A 14,309-nucleotide genomic window follows, 5' to 3' on the forward strand; every position below is an offset into this window, starting at 1 on the left:
AAATTTTAAGTTCAAGTCATTTTCCATACTGTAATTAACAAAGTATTTAACAAAACATTTAATTTTGTAATAAACTTTCACATACAACTGTTATCTTTAAACAATACAGTAACACAAGTTGGTGTTGACTCTAAACGACCCTATAGTTAGATTTTCTCCATGAGAATATAAGATTGACTATTCTTTCTGAAGGTCCTATTTGATATATACTATACAAGAGCATATAGTTTACATGTTTGTTAAACATTTCAAATTGATTTCATTTTTAGGCCCACTTTTTAAAAAAGCACCTCTAAATCCCAAGAGGAAGATTGGAGATCTTAACAGAGATCAACAGAAAGTCAGAATAGACAGAACAATAAAAGCTAGTGTGACATGGGTCATAAAGTCAGATAGGCTGGAGAAAAGGAAAGGGAAAAAGTATTGAGTGAAATTCATGAATAGACCAGTTTATCCCTGACTTTGCAGCACAAATTTATTCCATGTTTCACAATATTGAAAACCAAGAAATGTTTTTAATGAGTACCTCAAATTGCGGTAGAAAAATATTTATTGTATAGAATACCAACATTTAGCAGCTAAAACTTTTTTTTTTGTCAAATAACCAAATTTATTTTGAGATAGAACAGCCATTTTGACCCATTCTCACAGAAACTTAGCTAGTGGCATAGTTTAGCTGAAAACATAGTGTCTACATAAAAGGAATTGTGGGACTTGTGTAAGTATTTCTTTTTTTAAAAAAAAAAGTATTAATTACATAGGTACTATTGTCTATCTCCTAACTGGTTTAGAAAAATGCTTAGCTTTACTGAATGGATTGCACTGGATTGTATACTCAGATGCTAAATGCTATATATTATTCAACTCCTTTCTTTAACATAGCAAGAAAACTTGATACAAGACTATTTTTGTTTCTTACATTTACTTTTTCATTAGATTTATATTTTGTCTCTTTTCCAAGAATTCAAGATGGTATGTAACAGTCCATCCTCCATTTTTTCCTTTATAATGGAATAACTGGTAATAAGAATGTGTTGTATAGTTACAAGATTATAAAATAGTTCCTCTAATTACCCTTTCAAATCATTTTAACATTTAATTATAGTCTGTCAATCACATTTTTCTTCAGAATATTTTAATCTGCTCTCCCCTTTCTTCCAGATACTTACAATATTCTATGCCTCCTATCATGATCAGTCTTTTATTAGGGGATTTTCTTTGCTTAAGGAGAACAGGTCTGAAATATTATGTAGTTATGCAACTATTCAGGGTCTCCCATGTCTGCAGATACTTTTTAACCACATAAGGATGGAGATCATTGTTAGCAGCATATTATTCCAGAAGTATTTTTATGTATGTTCTTTTTTAAATCATTAAAATTTCATGGTAATGAACTAAAATGAGAATTTGGGTAATGGTTCTATTGACTGATTATATTGATATCCTTTCTTTGCCAAGATTTAGTGTTCTTAATGAATGCCAAAACTAGGTACACACTTTTTTCTTTCTTAGGACTACCATGTAATTAAATAGAATTATAATTTATGCTTCATAGATTTGAGTTGACTGTGAGAATTGAATATGGTCTTATTATATAGTTAAGCAACAATGACATATTTTTACAGAAAAATTACAGATGTTAATAATTTCAGGTAAGGCAGTCGTTCTCAACCTGTGGGTCAGGACCCCAGTTGGGGTCGAACAACCATTTCATGGGGGTCGCCAAACAAAGCAGTCCACCATTTTTTCCCCTTTTCCTTAGCTATGCTACTCCCTTTTATTCTATTGGCTTTTGAAAGCCAATAGAATAGACTCTCTTGAATAGAGTCTAATTCTATTGGCTTTCAAAAGCCAATAGGAATTGTCCAGGCTGTCTCTGCCCTGCTGAGCCCGCCAAAAGTCCCATTTTGCAAACGGTGCTGCACCAGTTGAGTAGTCCTTGAGTTACGACCGGTTGAGTAGTCCTCGACTTACGACCGGTTGGGGGTCGCGGCATTAAAAAGGTTGAGAACCACTGAGGTAAGGCAAGAGAAATGTCAAGATAGAATTAAAATATATTTGAATTTTTTTAATGAATATTCAAACATTCGGAAACTAATCCACAAGCTCGGAGAACAAACCTTCATCCTCATCCTACACCCAAGCTACAGATATTTTCCCTATTGCAAATATGAATTTTTATAGTTTGCAGTAGTCATTGATGTGTAATCTTTTCATGTTGCAAACCTTTAATATACTTCGAATATTCATCCTATTTATTTATTACAGTTATCTTGTGGGAGGAAAGTTCATTATGTCATTGATATGTATGTTACTGTAGTTAATCATGAATAGAATGTCTCTTTTATGAGCAGAAGGGAAAATTGCACCACAAAAATGCTAGGGCCTCTGCTGCTGTTTCATCCAATAGATGTTTGCTCAGATATGTTCCTCATTTGGTTAAGTAGCACTTGTTCTCAAGGAAGTGCATAGGGATTTTCAAACTCAGGGATGAATCACATTTATACAGTTCTGAAGTGAGATAATCTTAGTTTATTATATACAAATCAAAAATAAATTGGGTCATATTTATATATGGTGCATCAGTAGATTCATATATTGGAAGGGTTTTGAATTAGAAAAGCTAATTCCCAAATTGTTGGGTGGTACAACAAGTTGATTCCTACCACCTCTTTTAAACATTCCCATTCACATGTCATTGGTAACAATTCGGTATATGTAGAATGTGCACCCATTTATTCATGTCATACCTAATGAATCTAAAGAACTTACTGCACTGGTGGCCTGTCATGGTTCCGATAGATGAGACCAACTAAAACAGAACTCTGAGGCTTGAGTTTTCCTCTAAGAACATGTTTATTAGCTACAAAGCATCTGCATGGTCAAAAGTAAAACCAAGACTAAAGTTTCCTCCAAAAAGTTACAATATTACAAAGTTAAACTTCCCACCCCAGTACTATGCAATCAACTACATTTCTCAATAGAATAGTTTGGTGGGCTTTCTAACAAAATGCCCAGCCCCCAGTCTAATGAACAGAAATGACCTTAGTTTGGACTTCCAATTCTGGAATGTGGCGACGCTGGTCATGCCTGGAAACTTCTCTCCAGGCCGTCCAGCGTTTCCTTCGCTGGTAGACCCTTTAGGGGATCGAACGTCGCCCTGGAGGGGTGACCACCAAGGAGGAGGCCAGCTGGTAAGATAGGGGAGGGCGGCAGCTTCCCCCGAGTCTCTAGCTTCTCCTTAGGGCCGACAGAGCAAAGATCGGCCTGCCGATCATCCTGCTGCACCAGCCGAAAGTCACATCGTCATCTAAGCGTTAAAGACCCACCGCGGATGATCCGGGTGAGACCCCTTTTGTTCCTCCCCATACCCCTGCTGTTTTTGCCTGTAGAAGCTGTTTGTGCTATTATTTCCCCGTCTGGAGAAAGCGGCTTTAGTAATCGTGGGAACAAACGCGGTTTACAAAAAGGACAGAAAAAATAAATAAATATTCATTTAAAGACTATATTCTATTCCTACTTACATTGTGCTGTAGAAAAAAACTGGTTTTTGTGCTTTTTGGAGCGGTATTATATTGGCAGAGTATTTTTTTTCTATTCTCCCTTTAAAGATAGAAAAAAGGAAGAAATGGCATTTGAAGAAGTCTTTGTAGCTCACTGAGGACACGTACTGGTCAAAAGTTAATATTGGATTGTTTATTTGGAGATGAGAGAGCTTTGGCCTTCAAACTGTTTTTCAGGAAAAAAGATAATTTGAGCTAGCTGTGTGATTTGTGGGGGTGGATAATGTTCAACTGTAACCTTCAATAAAAAGGAAAAGGATTCTTCTTCAACTATTGCTAAAATGGAGAAGCCTCAATCACATTTAAACTGTAAACATATACTGGAAAAGATATATGAGGCTAAAGAAGAAATATGTACTACAATAAAATAGGCTACTACAGAATCAAGAGCCAGAATCTCTACTTTAAAACTTAAAACTGACTTCCAGATTACACTTGACTACTCTACAAAACAGATTATACAAGAAAAGGTTTTAACTGAGGATAAGGAGAATCTTATTTTGCCTTACAAGCAAGACCAAGAAAAGCAAAGACCGAACTTTGGACTTCTGAAGCAACAAGGCTTTATGGACAAGAGAAACAGGATTAAATCAGAGATCAATATGGTCTGTATCAAATCAAGTGACACTACAAGCAACAAAAAGAGACCTATTATCTGAAAGGGAAGCCCTGTTATGGAAACCTACCTGGCAAAAGAGGAAAGCTAGAATAAGATTGAAAAATGAAATTTAAAATTTCTTAAATTGGATTAAAGGCAACCTAGAACTATGGTCTGATCTAAGGACTGAGATTTTGAGTTTGAAGTAAAAAAGATATCTTAGAGTTGGAATGAATCAATAATTAATTGAATGTTAATTAAATATTGAAATGATTTAAGGTTTGATATTAATTTGTTAACTTAAAGAGATTGATTAAGTGAAGGATTAGATATCTAGAGAATAGTTTGATAAACACATACATTTAGATGTGTCTAGGATAGATTAATATTTTTGTTTAAAAACGAGATATCTTTCTATATAAGGGATTAAAGACAATTTAGAATACTAGGAATGTTCCTTTTAGAATGTTAGGTTTATTACTATGAAAATTATGATGTAATGGAATGATGAAAATTGAAGAGATGTTTCAGATTTGAAGTGAACTAATAGTTAATTGAAATTTAATAAGATGATATGATTTTCTGATGATATGGACGTTATTAGTCATGATAATTAACTAGAGACTTGAATTTTGTTTAATAGAATGACATGATTTAAGGTATGATTTTTTTTAGCTTGAAGAGATAGATCAATTGATAGATTTGATAGGTATAGGATAGATTAATATTTTACTCTAAATAAGGGAGATTAATGGAAGAAGAAACAAATAAGATTTTGATAAAATTAAGAAAGTAGAACATATGTGGAAGGGATATTTGAATTGAAAATGTTTTTATTTAAAGTTAATTTGATTATGGTAGAAATTGATGAAGCTTAAAAACAGGTTCAGGTTGAATAAATTTAAGCTAGAATTGGGTATTCTAAATATACTATGCTATTTGAGGGAAAAAGAGAGGGAATATTGGACGTATTGATTATATTATGTATATATAATGTCTTGTTTTAAGATGTTTGATTACCCCAGCACCATGGTGTGTCCTGAATATATTGCTTTAAGAACTTTAAAAAAACAATAAAATTTGTTTAAAAAAAGAGAAAGAAATGACCTTGGTTCCCACGGGAAAGTATTATTTTTTCATCATGGAGCCTATGAAGTCTTAAATAAAATAATTCAGAAAAAAAAGGATAATGAAAGACGCGTACATGTAAAGGGAATTCAGTTGGCTCAGATTGTATAGTATTCATCAAATTCAAGAGTTAACTTGAGAATAAAAGTATGCATCTTTATAATTTCATGTTTTACTTTATATGATCATTAATTTATATGAAGTATTGCCAATGATTTATTTTCTCAATGGACTGAACATTTCTACAAAACATGACAATATGTAATACATGTTTCTACAAATATTTTTGTCAATTTTGTATAAACTTGTCTGGAGTTTTCTTCTGAAAGCTGATTTTCCTCATGAATTTCAGGGTAAATTCTTTGTATTGTCATAGTATAATTTAATTGTAGGGAGAAGAGAATTTATGCCATTAAAAGAAGAGACAGACATGAATGCAGTTAAGCTGTCCACTGAGATCTGATTATCTGATGTAATTTAAGAGAACAGGCTTATTAATTATTTATACTGTTATGATAGCTGGTTTCTACACAGAGGAACAAAATCCTCTTAATGTAAGCTAGATTCATTTGCTAGGTAATAAGTCCTATTGAAAATAATAACCTCATTTCTAAATGACATTAGGGTGGCAAATATACTGTAGAAAGGGCCACACATTTTATTTTACAAAAACAATACCTATCACATTGAGGCATGTGTGGTAAAGCAAATAGGAATTGCATGATAGTTGTCATGTACTATAACTACTATATTTTCTCTAGATATTCTCCATTTCTATTAGGATCTGTATGGACTTTAACTTGGTCTTTTTTGAGAGTATTAATATTCAAACAGTAAACTATTTACAGCCTTTCCATTGCTACTAACCTGGCAATATCGTGAAAGTTTTCACCCATATAGGTGCAATATTTTGGGGGACAAAGAGCATTACTGAAGTCAATATAATTTACTCAAATATAAATCCTGTGGTGTGATACAGCAGATTTTTTGGATTATATTTCAAAGCAAGTGGCTATTTATGCAACCAAATACATTTCTGATTCCAAACAACATTCAATACTTCACCTTATGATTTATTTTATATTTACAAATATGCCCCAGGAGCATGGGAGGAGGGTGATAAGAGTTTTTATGCTAATCTAAACAATTCTCTTCCCGTGGGAACCAAGGTCATTTCTGTTCATTAGACTGGGGACTGGGCATTTTGTTAGAAAGCCCGCCAAACTATTCTATTGGTAAATGTAGTTGATTGCATAGTACTGGGATGGGAAGTTTAACTTTGTAATATTGTAACTTTTTGGAGGAAACCTTAGTCTTGGTTTCACTTTTGACCATGCAGATGTTTTGTAGCTAATAAACATGTTCCTAGAGGAAAACTCTAAGTGTGCTGCGGCTGCCAAAAAAGCCAACACAATGCTAGGCTGCATTAACAGAGGGATAGAATCAAGATCACGTGAAGTATTAATACCACTTTACAATGCTTTGGTAAGGCCACACTTGGAATACTGCATCCAGTTTTGGTCACCATGATGTAAAAAAGATGTTGAGACTCTAGAAAGAGTACAGAGAAGAGCAACAAAGATGATTAGGAGAGGCTAAACCATATAAGGAACTGTTGCTGGAATTGGGTATGTCTAGTTTAATGAAGAGAAGGATGAGGGGGGACATGATAGCAATGTTTCAATATCTCAGGGGCTGCCACAAAGAAGAGGGAATCAAGCTATTTTCCAAAGCACCTGAAGGCAGGACAAGAAGCAATAGGTGGAAACTAACCAAAGAGAGAAGCAACCTAGAACTAAGGAGAAACTTTCTGACAGTTAGAACAATTAACCAGTGGAACAACCTGCCTCCAGAAGTGGTGAATGCTCCAATACTGGAAGTTTTTAAGAAGAAACTGGACAGCCATTTGTCTGAAATGCTATAGGGTTTCCTGCCTGAGCAGGGGGTTGGACTAGATGACCTCCAAGGTCCCTTCCAACATTATTATTATTATTATTATTATTATTATTATTATTATTATTATTATTATTATTATTACTAAATCAATCCTATATGGAGAGAATGTTTAATGTTTGGTTTTTAGAACAGCAGTTCCCAAAAGCTAAAATAATGCTATTCCCTAAAATTATAAATGAATCCATGTGATTCCCAAATGAATACAACTAATTATTCTTTGAGTTTATGTTTGGGCAAGAAATAAACATTCCATTTTTAATCACTGTATTTTAACTTATATGTTCCAAGGGTTCTTAGACTTTAAAATATTATACTGGAAGTGCTCACTGTGGGTTTTCACAAGTATATAAAGGAGCAAAACCTGGAGCGAGTTTTGACAATGCATCTGTTTTGTTTGTGGAACACTCATCAGATAACAGTTAATAAAACTTATGGCACCCTTCCTTATTGCTGAGAAAGTCCCAGGTACAAGTAGTTTATGACTTACAAACGTTTGTTTAGTGACTTTTAGAAGTTATGAAGGCACTAAAAAAAAGTGACTGGTGACCAGTTTTCACACTTACAACCATTGCAGCATCTCCATGGTTATATGATCAAAATTTGGGCGCTTAGCATCTGGCATGTATTTATGACAATTGCTCTGTCCTGCAATAATTCACAACCACATTATTCACTAATCAACTGCAGTGATTGGCTTAACTATGGCAAAAACGGTCATAAAGTAGGGCAAAAGTCAAAACAACCACCTTGCTTAGCAATGGAAAATTTGGGCTCAGTTGTGGTCATAAGTCAAGGACTACCTGTAGTCCTGACCTACAATTTGAGAACGAAAACTTCTAGGGCAGGGTGGGATACAATTTCCCTCCTAGCAATCTGAACTGGAAATAGTTGGTCTGTAGAACAAGACTTTCAGGGTCCTGTGATGTTTATTAGTGATATTTATTAAAAGGGCATTATTGTTGCAGCAGAAGAATTCTAATGAGTTTCGACTAAGAAAGCTATATACCGTATTTTCCGGCGTATAAGATGACTTTCTAAACCTTGAAAATCTTCTCAAAAGTCGGGGGTCGTCTTATACGCTGGAATATACAGGTAGCTGTTCTCTGAATTTAAAACCAGCCCTATTTTTTTTTTTTACAGAAATAAGCACTAACAGGACAAAGCATACAAAAATCCCATTTTTTTACATCGCCCATCACTTTATTCTTTTTCAGGAAAAGCAATTAAATAGTAGAAAACAGTAAGCTATATAAATTAAGGACATTACATCTACAAAAAAAAGAAACATTTGATTTACTTCTTATACCTATAGCAGCAGTCATGAATATATGGAAAAACTTTTTGATTCAGCAAATCACATTGATTAAGAAACATACTGGTCAAAGGAAAAAGATCAAAGTGAAAATTAAGAAAATAGATGATGGGATCTACCAGAGAGAGTATTTAAAAAAAAAACATTTGTTTGAATGTGGTTAAAGAAACAGAAAAGATTCTGAATACATATGTCATTCTAAGAGAGATAAATTCCTTAAATAATACTATGTGCTTTCCCCCCCTTTTATTTTATTTCTTGATATAAGTAATATAATACTGCTGAAATGGCCTAGATGAAGGAAATGTTTTAGATAATTAAATGTGTCTGAATTTAGGGAAATTATAATGTATAAAAAAGAAAAAAATGTTTTGAATAAGACCTAAAGGATTAGATGACTAGGCATATTAAATGGAATATTTAAAGATTAAATATATTTTATCAAAATAATAAGAACTATATTATTTCAAGGTTTGCAAAGAAGACATTTTGGGGGAAAGGAAATTAACTAAATGTACTATGTGGATTATAGATTATAGATACCAATTGTTAATGATTTTTCTTTACAAATGTAAACCCAGCAAACACACTGTTTACCAACTATTAAGTGATTTATGTTTTAAAAAATCAATAAAATATATGGGGGAAAAAATACCAGCTGAGTTCAGGAAGCATTAGGGAAGCAGCGGTGGGCAACACTCGCTTTCTAGCAGCAAAGGAATGGAGCTCCTATTGTGCTCATCTATAAACAGAAATTCAATATTGTACCGTATTTTCTGGCGTATAAGACGACTTTCTAAACCCTGAAAATCTTCTCAAAAGTTGGGGGTCGTCTTTTATGCCCAGTTGTCTTATACGCCGGATTATACGATATATACAATCTAATGTGGCAAAAAACCTGGTTGTCTTCTCATATGTTTTTGATTCAGAGGAGAAGAGGGTTGTCTCTTCTGTTGAAAGGGTCAAGATACATCTATTGTCTACTATTATCACTGTGAGAATAACTTACAGGTGAAACACATGTTCTATAGTCAATACCACACTGTGCTGTATAAAAAATAAGGACCCTGATAGCAACACAGTTCTCTTATGTAGTGTGGTGGTTAAGATGTTGGAGACCCAAGTACATATTCAGACTTTATCTGAAGTTGGTTGGATGGCTTTGGGTAAGTTATTGTCATAGAGAGGTTATGGGGAAAAATCAAACAAGGAAGTACTCCACCTTAAATTTTTGACAGAAATGTAGGATAAAATTTAAACAAATAACAGTCTATAAGTGATCTTTCTTGTATGCTAGCATTGCTTCTTGTAGATATTACAACATTAAGCAGTTGCCAAATTTTAAGAGATTTTAAGAATTAAGGTTCAAGAATTATTAATACTTCTAAAATGCAGCAAAGCACCCTGAGATTAAATGTTGAAATTAAAATATGTCATTTCCACTCTTAAATACATTTATTATATATTTATCCAGGTGCCCTTTTTCATTCAGCCAGTAAATGCTGACATCACACAGCAACATTCCTGTGTGCCTTCATGAGTGGCTTTCACATAGAGAAAAGGAGATGCTTTAAAGAATGGAGTTGGCTTGCAGCTTGCTATTTAATGAAGAGGTTTATAATCAGCTGGGTGAATTTCAGAAAACAGAATTTGCTTTGGAATGGCTGAGGTTTTTGGAAAAACTTTTACCAGCAACTAATCAGGTAAGAATGATACAACTAGAACAGAACATATTTTTGTTTCCTGTTTTCTTCCCTTTTATTCCTGGGGGGGGGGGGAATATAAGGGGTATATATAGGGAACTGACTAGTGACTAGAAATGGAAATTGAATACTATTTTGAGCCAGGCTTCACTTGAATAAGTCTGAATCCAGCTGAAAGTGGTCTGAAGCTTTTCGGATAGTTCAAAGTTTGAATGACTCTCTTGTTAACCGTATATTCTATATTTCCAGGCTGATATAAGGGAAAAACAGAACAAACTTGTTGAGCAATTGATATCTTTATTAACCAATTCACCAGGACCTCCTGCTAGACAACTCATTGCCAAGAACCTTGCTATATTGTATAGCACAGGAGATGTTTTTTCTGTTCACCAAACAATTGACAAATGCAATGAACTTATTCTCAGTAAAGATGATTCACCAAGCTATCTACCTACTAAACTGTAAGTTTAAAAGTCCACCATGGTCATAATAAAGTATTATTTTTTCATCATGGAGCCTATGGAGTCTTAAATAAAAATAACAAAATTGCATAAAGTGTGAGTTTTGAAGATTAGAATAGGACTCCATCCAATTTTTCGTTGGCCTGGTAACAGAGCCATAGTTCCCTATGTTTTCCCATGCAATGCCCATTTGCACAACACAAAGGCAATTTTTTTTTCTTTTTAGATCCTATTCATTTTAGTTGTATGAATCTTTAGTTGAAATGAGTCAGGAATGAGTCTTTAGTTGGATAATGGGAACAGAATAATCAAAATAATTTAGTTTAGAAAAAGAGACTGATGAAAACATAGCAATTGGAGGAATGCCTAGAAATGTTGGATTGACATTTATACGTTGTAGTGGGTAACTAGACGGGCATTTAAACATAGGCCGTCAAGAATTACAGTCAAATAAAGAGCTCCAGTCTCCAATTTGGCACCAATAATGCTCCATCCTTTCTCAAGTGAGCTGCTATCAGATAGAAGCCCCTGCCTTTGCCTCTAACATAAAATCTTGGCCTACAATATTTTTGAGATGAAGTTTTAGCTACTGTATATCTTATGAGGATTGCACAAGATTTTTCAAAGGAATAGGAGGTATGCATAACCTAAAAATAGGCTTTAACAATTGAAAAACATTTAACCTCAAGTAAACTCAAGTTCCAGGATATAACATCATTAATTCTTCAGTTATGGGTGTTTCTTTTCTGGATACAGATGGAAGAAAATCTTTAATTTTAATGTTTATATGTTTGAAACACAATTTCATTTTTTAAAAAGGTGGGCATAAAATTTGTTGTGCACAACATACTTTTCATTATATGAAACTTCTCTTAATATAAACATTTTGCAAATGCTTTCTTCTAACAGATGTCTATTGCATTATCTTCTATAAATTTATTATACTAATAATTGCACCTTCATATCAATTATTTTATGAAATTCTAGTGGGTGGCTCCTACTTAGAACTCAGACTTGCTTTATGTTGAGGAAAAAATTCAGATAGGCTGAGAAAGAAGATAACAGATTAAGACAGGTTGCTCCTGTTTCATTTTGTATCTTGAGTGTGTCTGTTCACAGCATGCAGTTCCCAGTTGTGGACATGTGGACAATAATAGCAATGCAAGGTAGTGTCTAAATTAGAAATTGTAGTTTCAATAAAATATCAGGAACATACTTGGGAAAATTTGAGTTTTGCCTGAGTTTATGACATACTATCCAATATATGGCAGAACTGATTACTACTGTCTTCATTGAATTATGTTAGTATTATTAAGAGTGGTAGCCTGATTGGTTTCTCTGCATTACTAAAAAAGCATCATGTGAAGATTAAATTGGCCAAAGGCATGATAGGGAATGAAAGTTGTAGACTCATCTGGTTATGACCATGGTATATGATAAATCATGACTTTGAATGTAAATGGTGTAAATGGTAATGAGTATGAATTAACGAATGAAAGAAAAAGCACATAAACAAACAGAAATTTAATGTCTGATCTTGGAGAGAGGAGTTGATGAGTACCTGCATTGATGTGAAAGTGTGAGTTTCATTACGAATAAGTGATTTTGATGAAAATAAATATTGCCTGGAGATGGGTGAAGAAGACTAAACAAGAAACCTCTGTTGACTCTATTGAGTCAATAAAACTGTAAATACAATTAAATACTTTGGAATGTAACTGAAATGAGAAATGTATTTATTTATGCTAGAAATAGTATGAGAGACTGTTGCATGGGAATGTTGAATATCAGTGGAATTACTTGTGTCTGACAGTTAGGAGAATGCTATTATACTTCCTCTATATCAGTGGTTCTCAACCTTTCTAATGCTGTGACCCCATAATACAGTTCCCCATGTTGTGGTGACCCCCAAGTGGGTGTGGCCACCAATAAGAGGGAGTAGGACAGCTAGGGAAAAGGGAAAAAAATGGCGGACAGCGTGGTTTGGCGACCCCCGTGAAATGGTCGTTCGACCCCAAATGGGGTCCCGACCCACAGGTTGAGAACCACTGCTCTATATAAAAGGAAAGGTATTCTGTAGGAATTTCTTAAAAGTGCAAAATAGCATATTGATTTTTAATCAATCTCAGAAAATGACAAAAGCAGATACATATAAAAACAGAAAATAAAAATTAGGGGACTGAAGGCTAAAGCATATGAGGAACGGTTGCTGGAATTGGGTATGTCTAGTTTAACAAAGAGAAGGACGAGGGGGGACATGATAGCAGTGTTCCAATATCTCAGGGGCTGCCACAAAGAAGAGAGAGTCAAGCTATTCTCCAAAGCGCCTGAGGGCAGGACAAGAAGCAATGGATGGAAACGAATCAAGGAGAGAAGCAACCTAGAACTAAAGAGAAACTTCCTGATAGTTAGAACAATTAACCAGTGGAACAACCTGCCTCCAGAAGTAGTGAATGCTCCAACACTACAAGTTTTTAAGAAGAGACTGGACAGCCATCTGTCCGAAATGGTATAGGGTTTCCTGCCTGAGCTGGGGGTTGGACTCGATGACCTCCAAGGTCCCTTCCAACTTTATTATTATTATTAATATTATTATTATTATTTTCTATCAAACTCTTATCACAGTTCATCAGGTACCAGGCAGTGCCAGCCAAAAATAAATCAATAAAAGTTATACTTTACAGAGATGAGTAAGAAAGTTTGAAAAAAGGCTAGATTAAAACAAAACAACCAGCCAATAGCAAAGTTATCACAAACTCTTGCCTCTTTCAAGTATACTAGGACTTTCTGCATGTATATTCTGGCATAGGTAACTTTTTTATCATTGAGATTTACACTTGTGCTTTTTTTATTTTTGAGGCTGTCAAGGACTTCACAGATATGTTTATACTAGTAAAGGCTGACTTTTCAGTCCGTACTGGAATTTGGTGAAATGCTCTTTAACAAACTATATTTCTGTGCAAACTTTATAGTCCACTTGAAGGAATGCTTGGCTTACAACACAGCATCCTGCAATCATTTCACCATGATTTGCAATATTTTTGTCAAAAACTAGCATTTACTTCTGGTTTCTGGCAAAAACCACCCAGAATAAACAATGAGTTCACTTAGCAACTATGGTGTTTGCTTAGCAACTACCATAAAAAAATATTAAAATGAATGGGTTATATGATGATCTGCTTTATGACCATCACTGCTTACAACCATAATTACCAGGCTCGGTTATGGTTGTAAGTCAAGGACTACTTGTAAGTAAGAAATTCAGTTGCAAAGGCAAATCCAAGATGTTTCTTTGTACCAGGTTGTGAATTAGTTTAGTTTTTTTTAAATAAAGTGATTCTAAAATGTATATTTTAAACCTACCTTATACAACTGGTTGTCTTTAAGTTTTGTTGTGCAGAATTACCAGTCAACATACTGCTGGACATGGCAACCTAATACAACTAGAAACCATAGGTTAAGAAAATTTTCCTGAATAATTTAATATTTAAAAGCTTTTTATTATTAATAGCTATTGATTATTCAGAATCTCATCTGTTTATAATAAAATGCAGTATAGCATAATATTAATAATTTTTTTTAAAGGTT

General features: G+C 34.0%; 1 protein-coding gene across 4 annotated transcripts in view; it reads left to right on the plus strand.

Moving 5' to 3' along the window:
* Positions 1-14,309, plus strand: part of HEATR5A (HEAT repeat containing 5A) — a 78,463-nt gene that overhangs the window by 3,063 nt on the left and 61,091 nt on the right. For all 4 annotated transcript variants that reach the window (XM_039351890.1, XM_039351891.1, XM_039351889.1 and 1 more), the window contains 2 exons: positions 10,032-10,260; positions 10,510-10,721. In XM_039351890.1, the coding sequence (XP_039207824.1) occupies positions 10,135-10,260; positions 10,510-10,721 (338 nt within the window). In that variant the 5' untranslated portion in view covers positions 10,032-10,134. The remainder of the gene's footprint in view (positions 1-10,031; positions 10,261-10,509; positions 10,722-14,309) is intronic.

Source organism: Crotalus tigris, unplaced genomic scaffold, assembly GCF_016545835.1.
Source record: "Crotalus tigris isolate CLP2741 ecotype Arizona unplaced genomic scaffold, ASM1654583v1 scf7180000018371.15429387391:27106975, whole genome shotgun sequence".
Classification (NCBI taxonomy): Eukaryota; Metazoa; Chordata; class Lepidosauria; order Squamata; family Viperidae; genus Crotalus; species Crotalus tigris.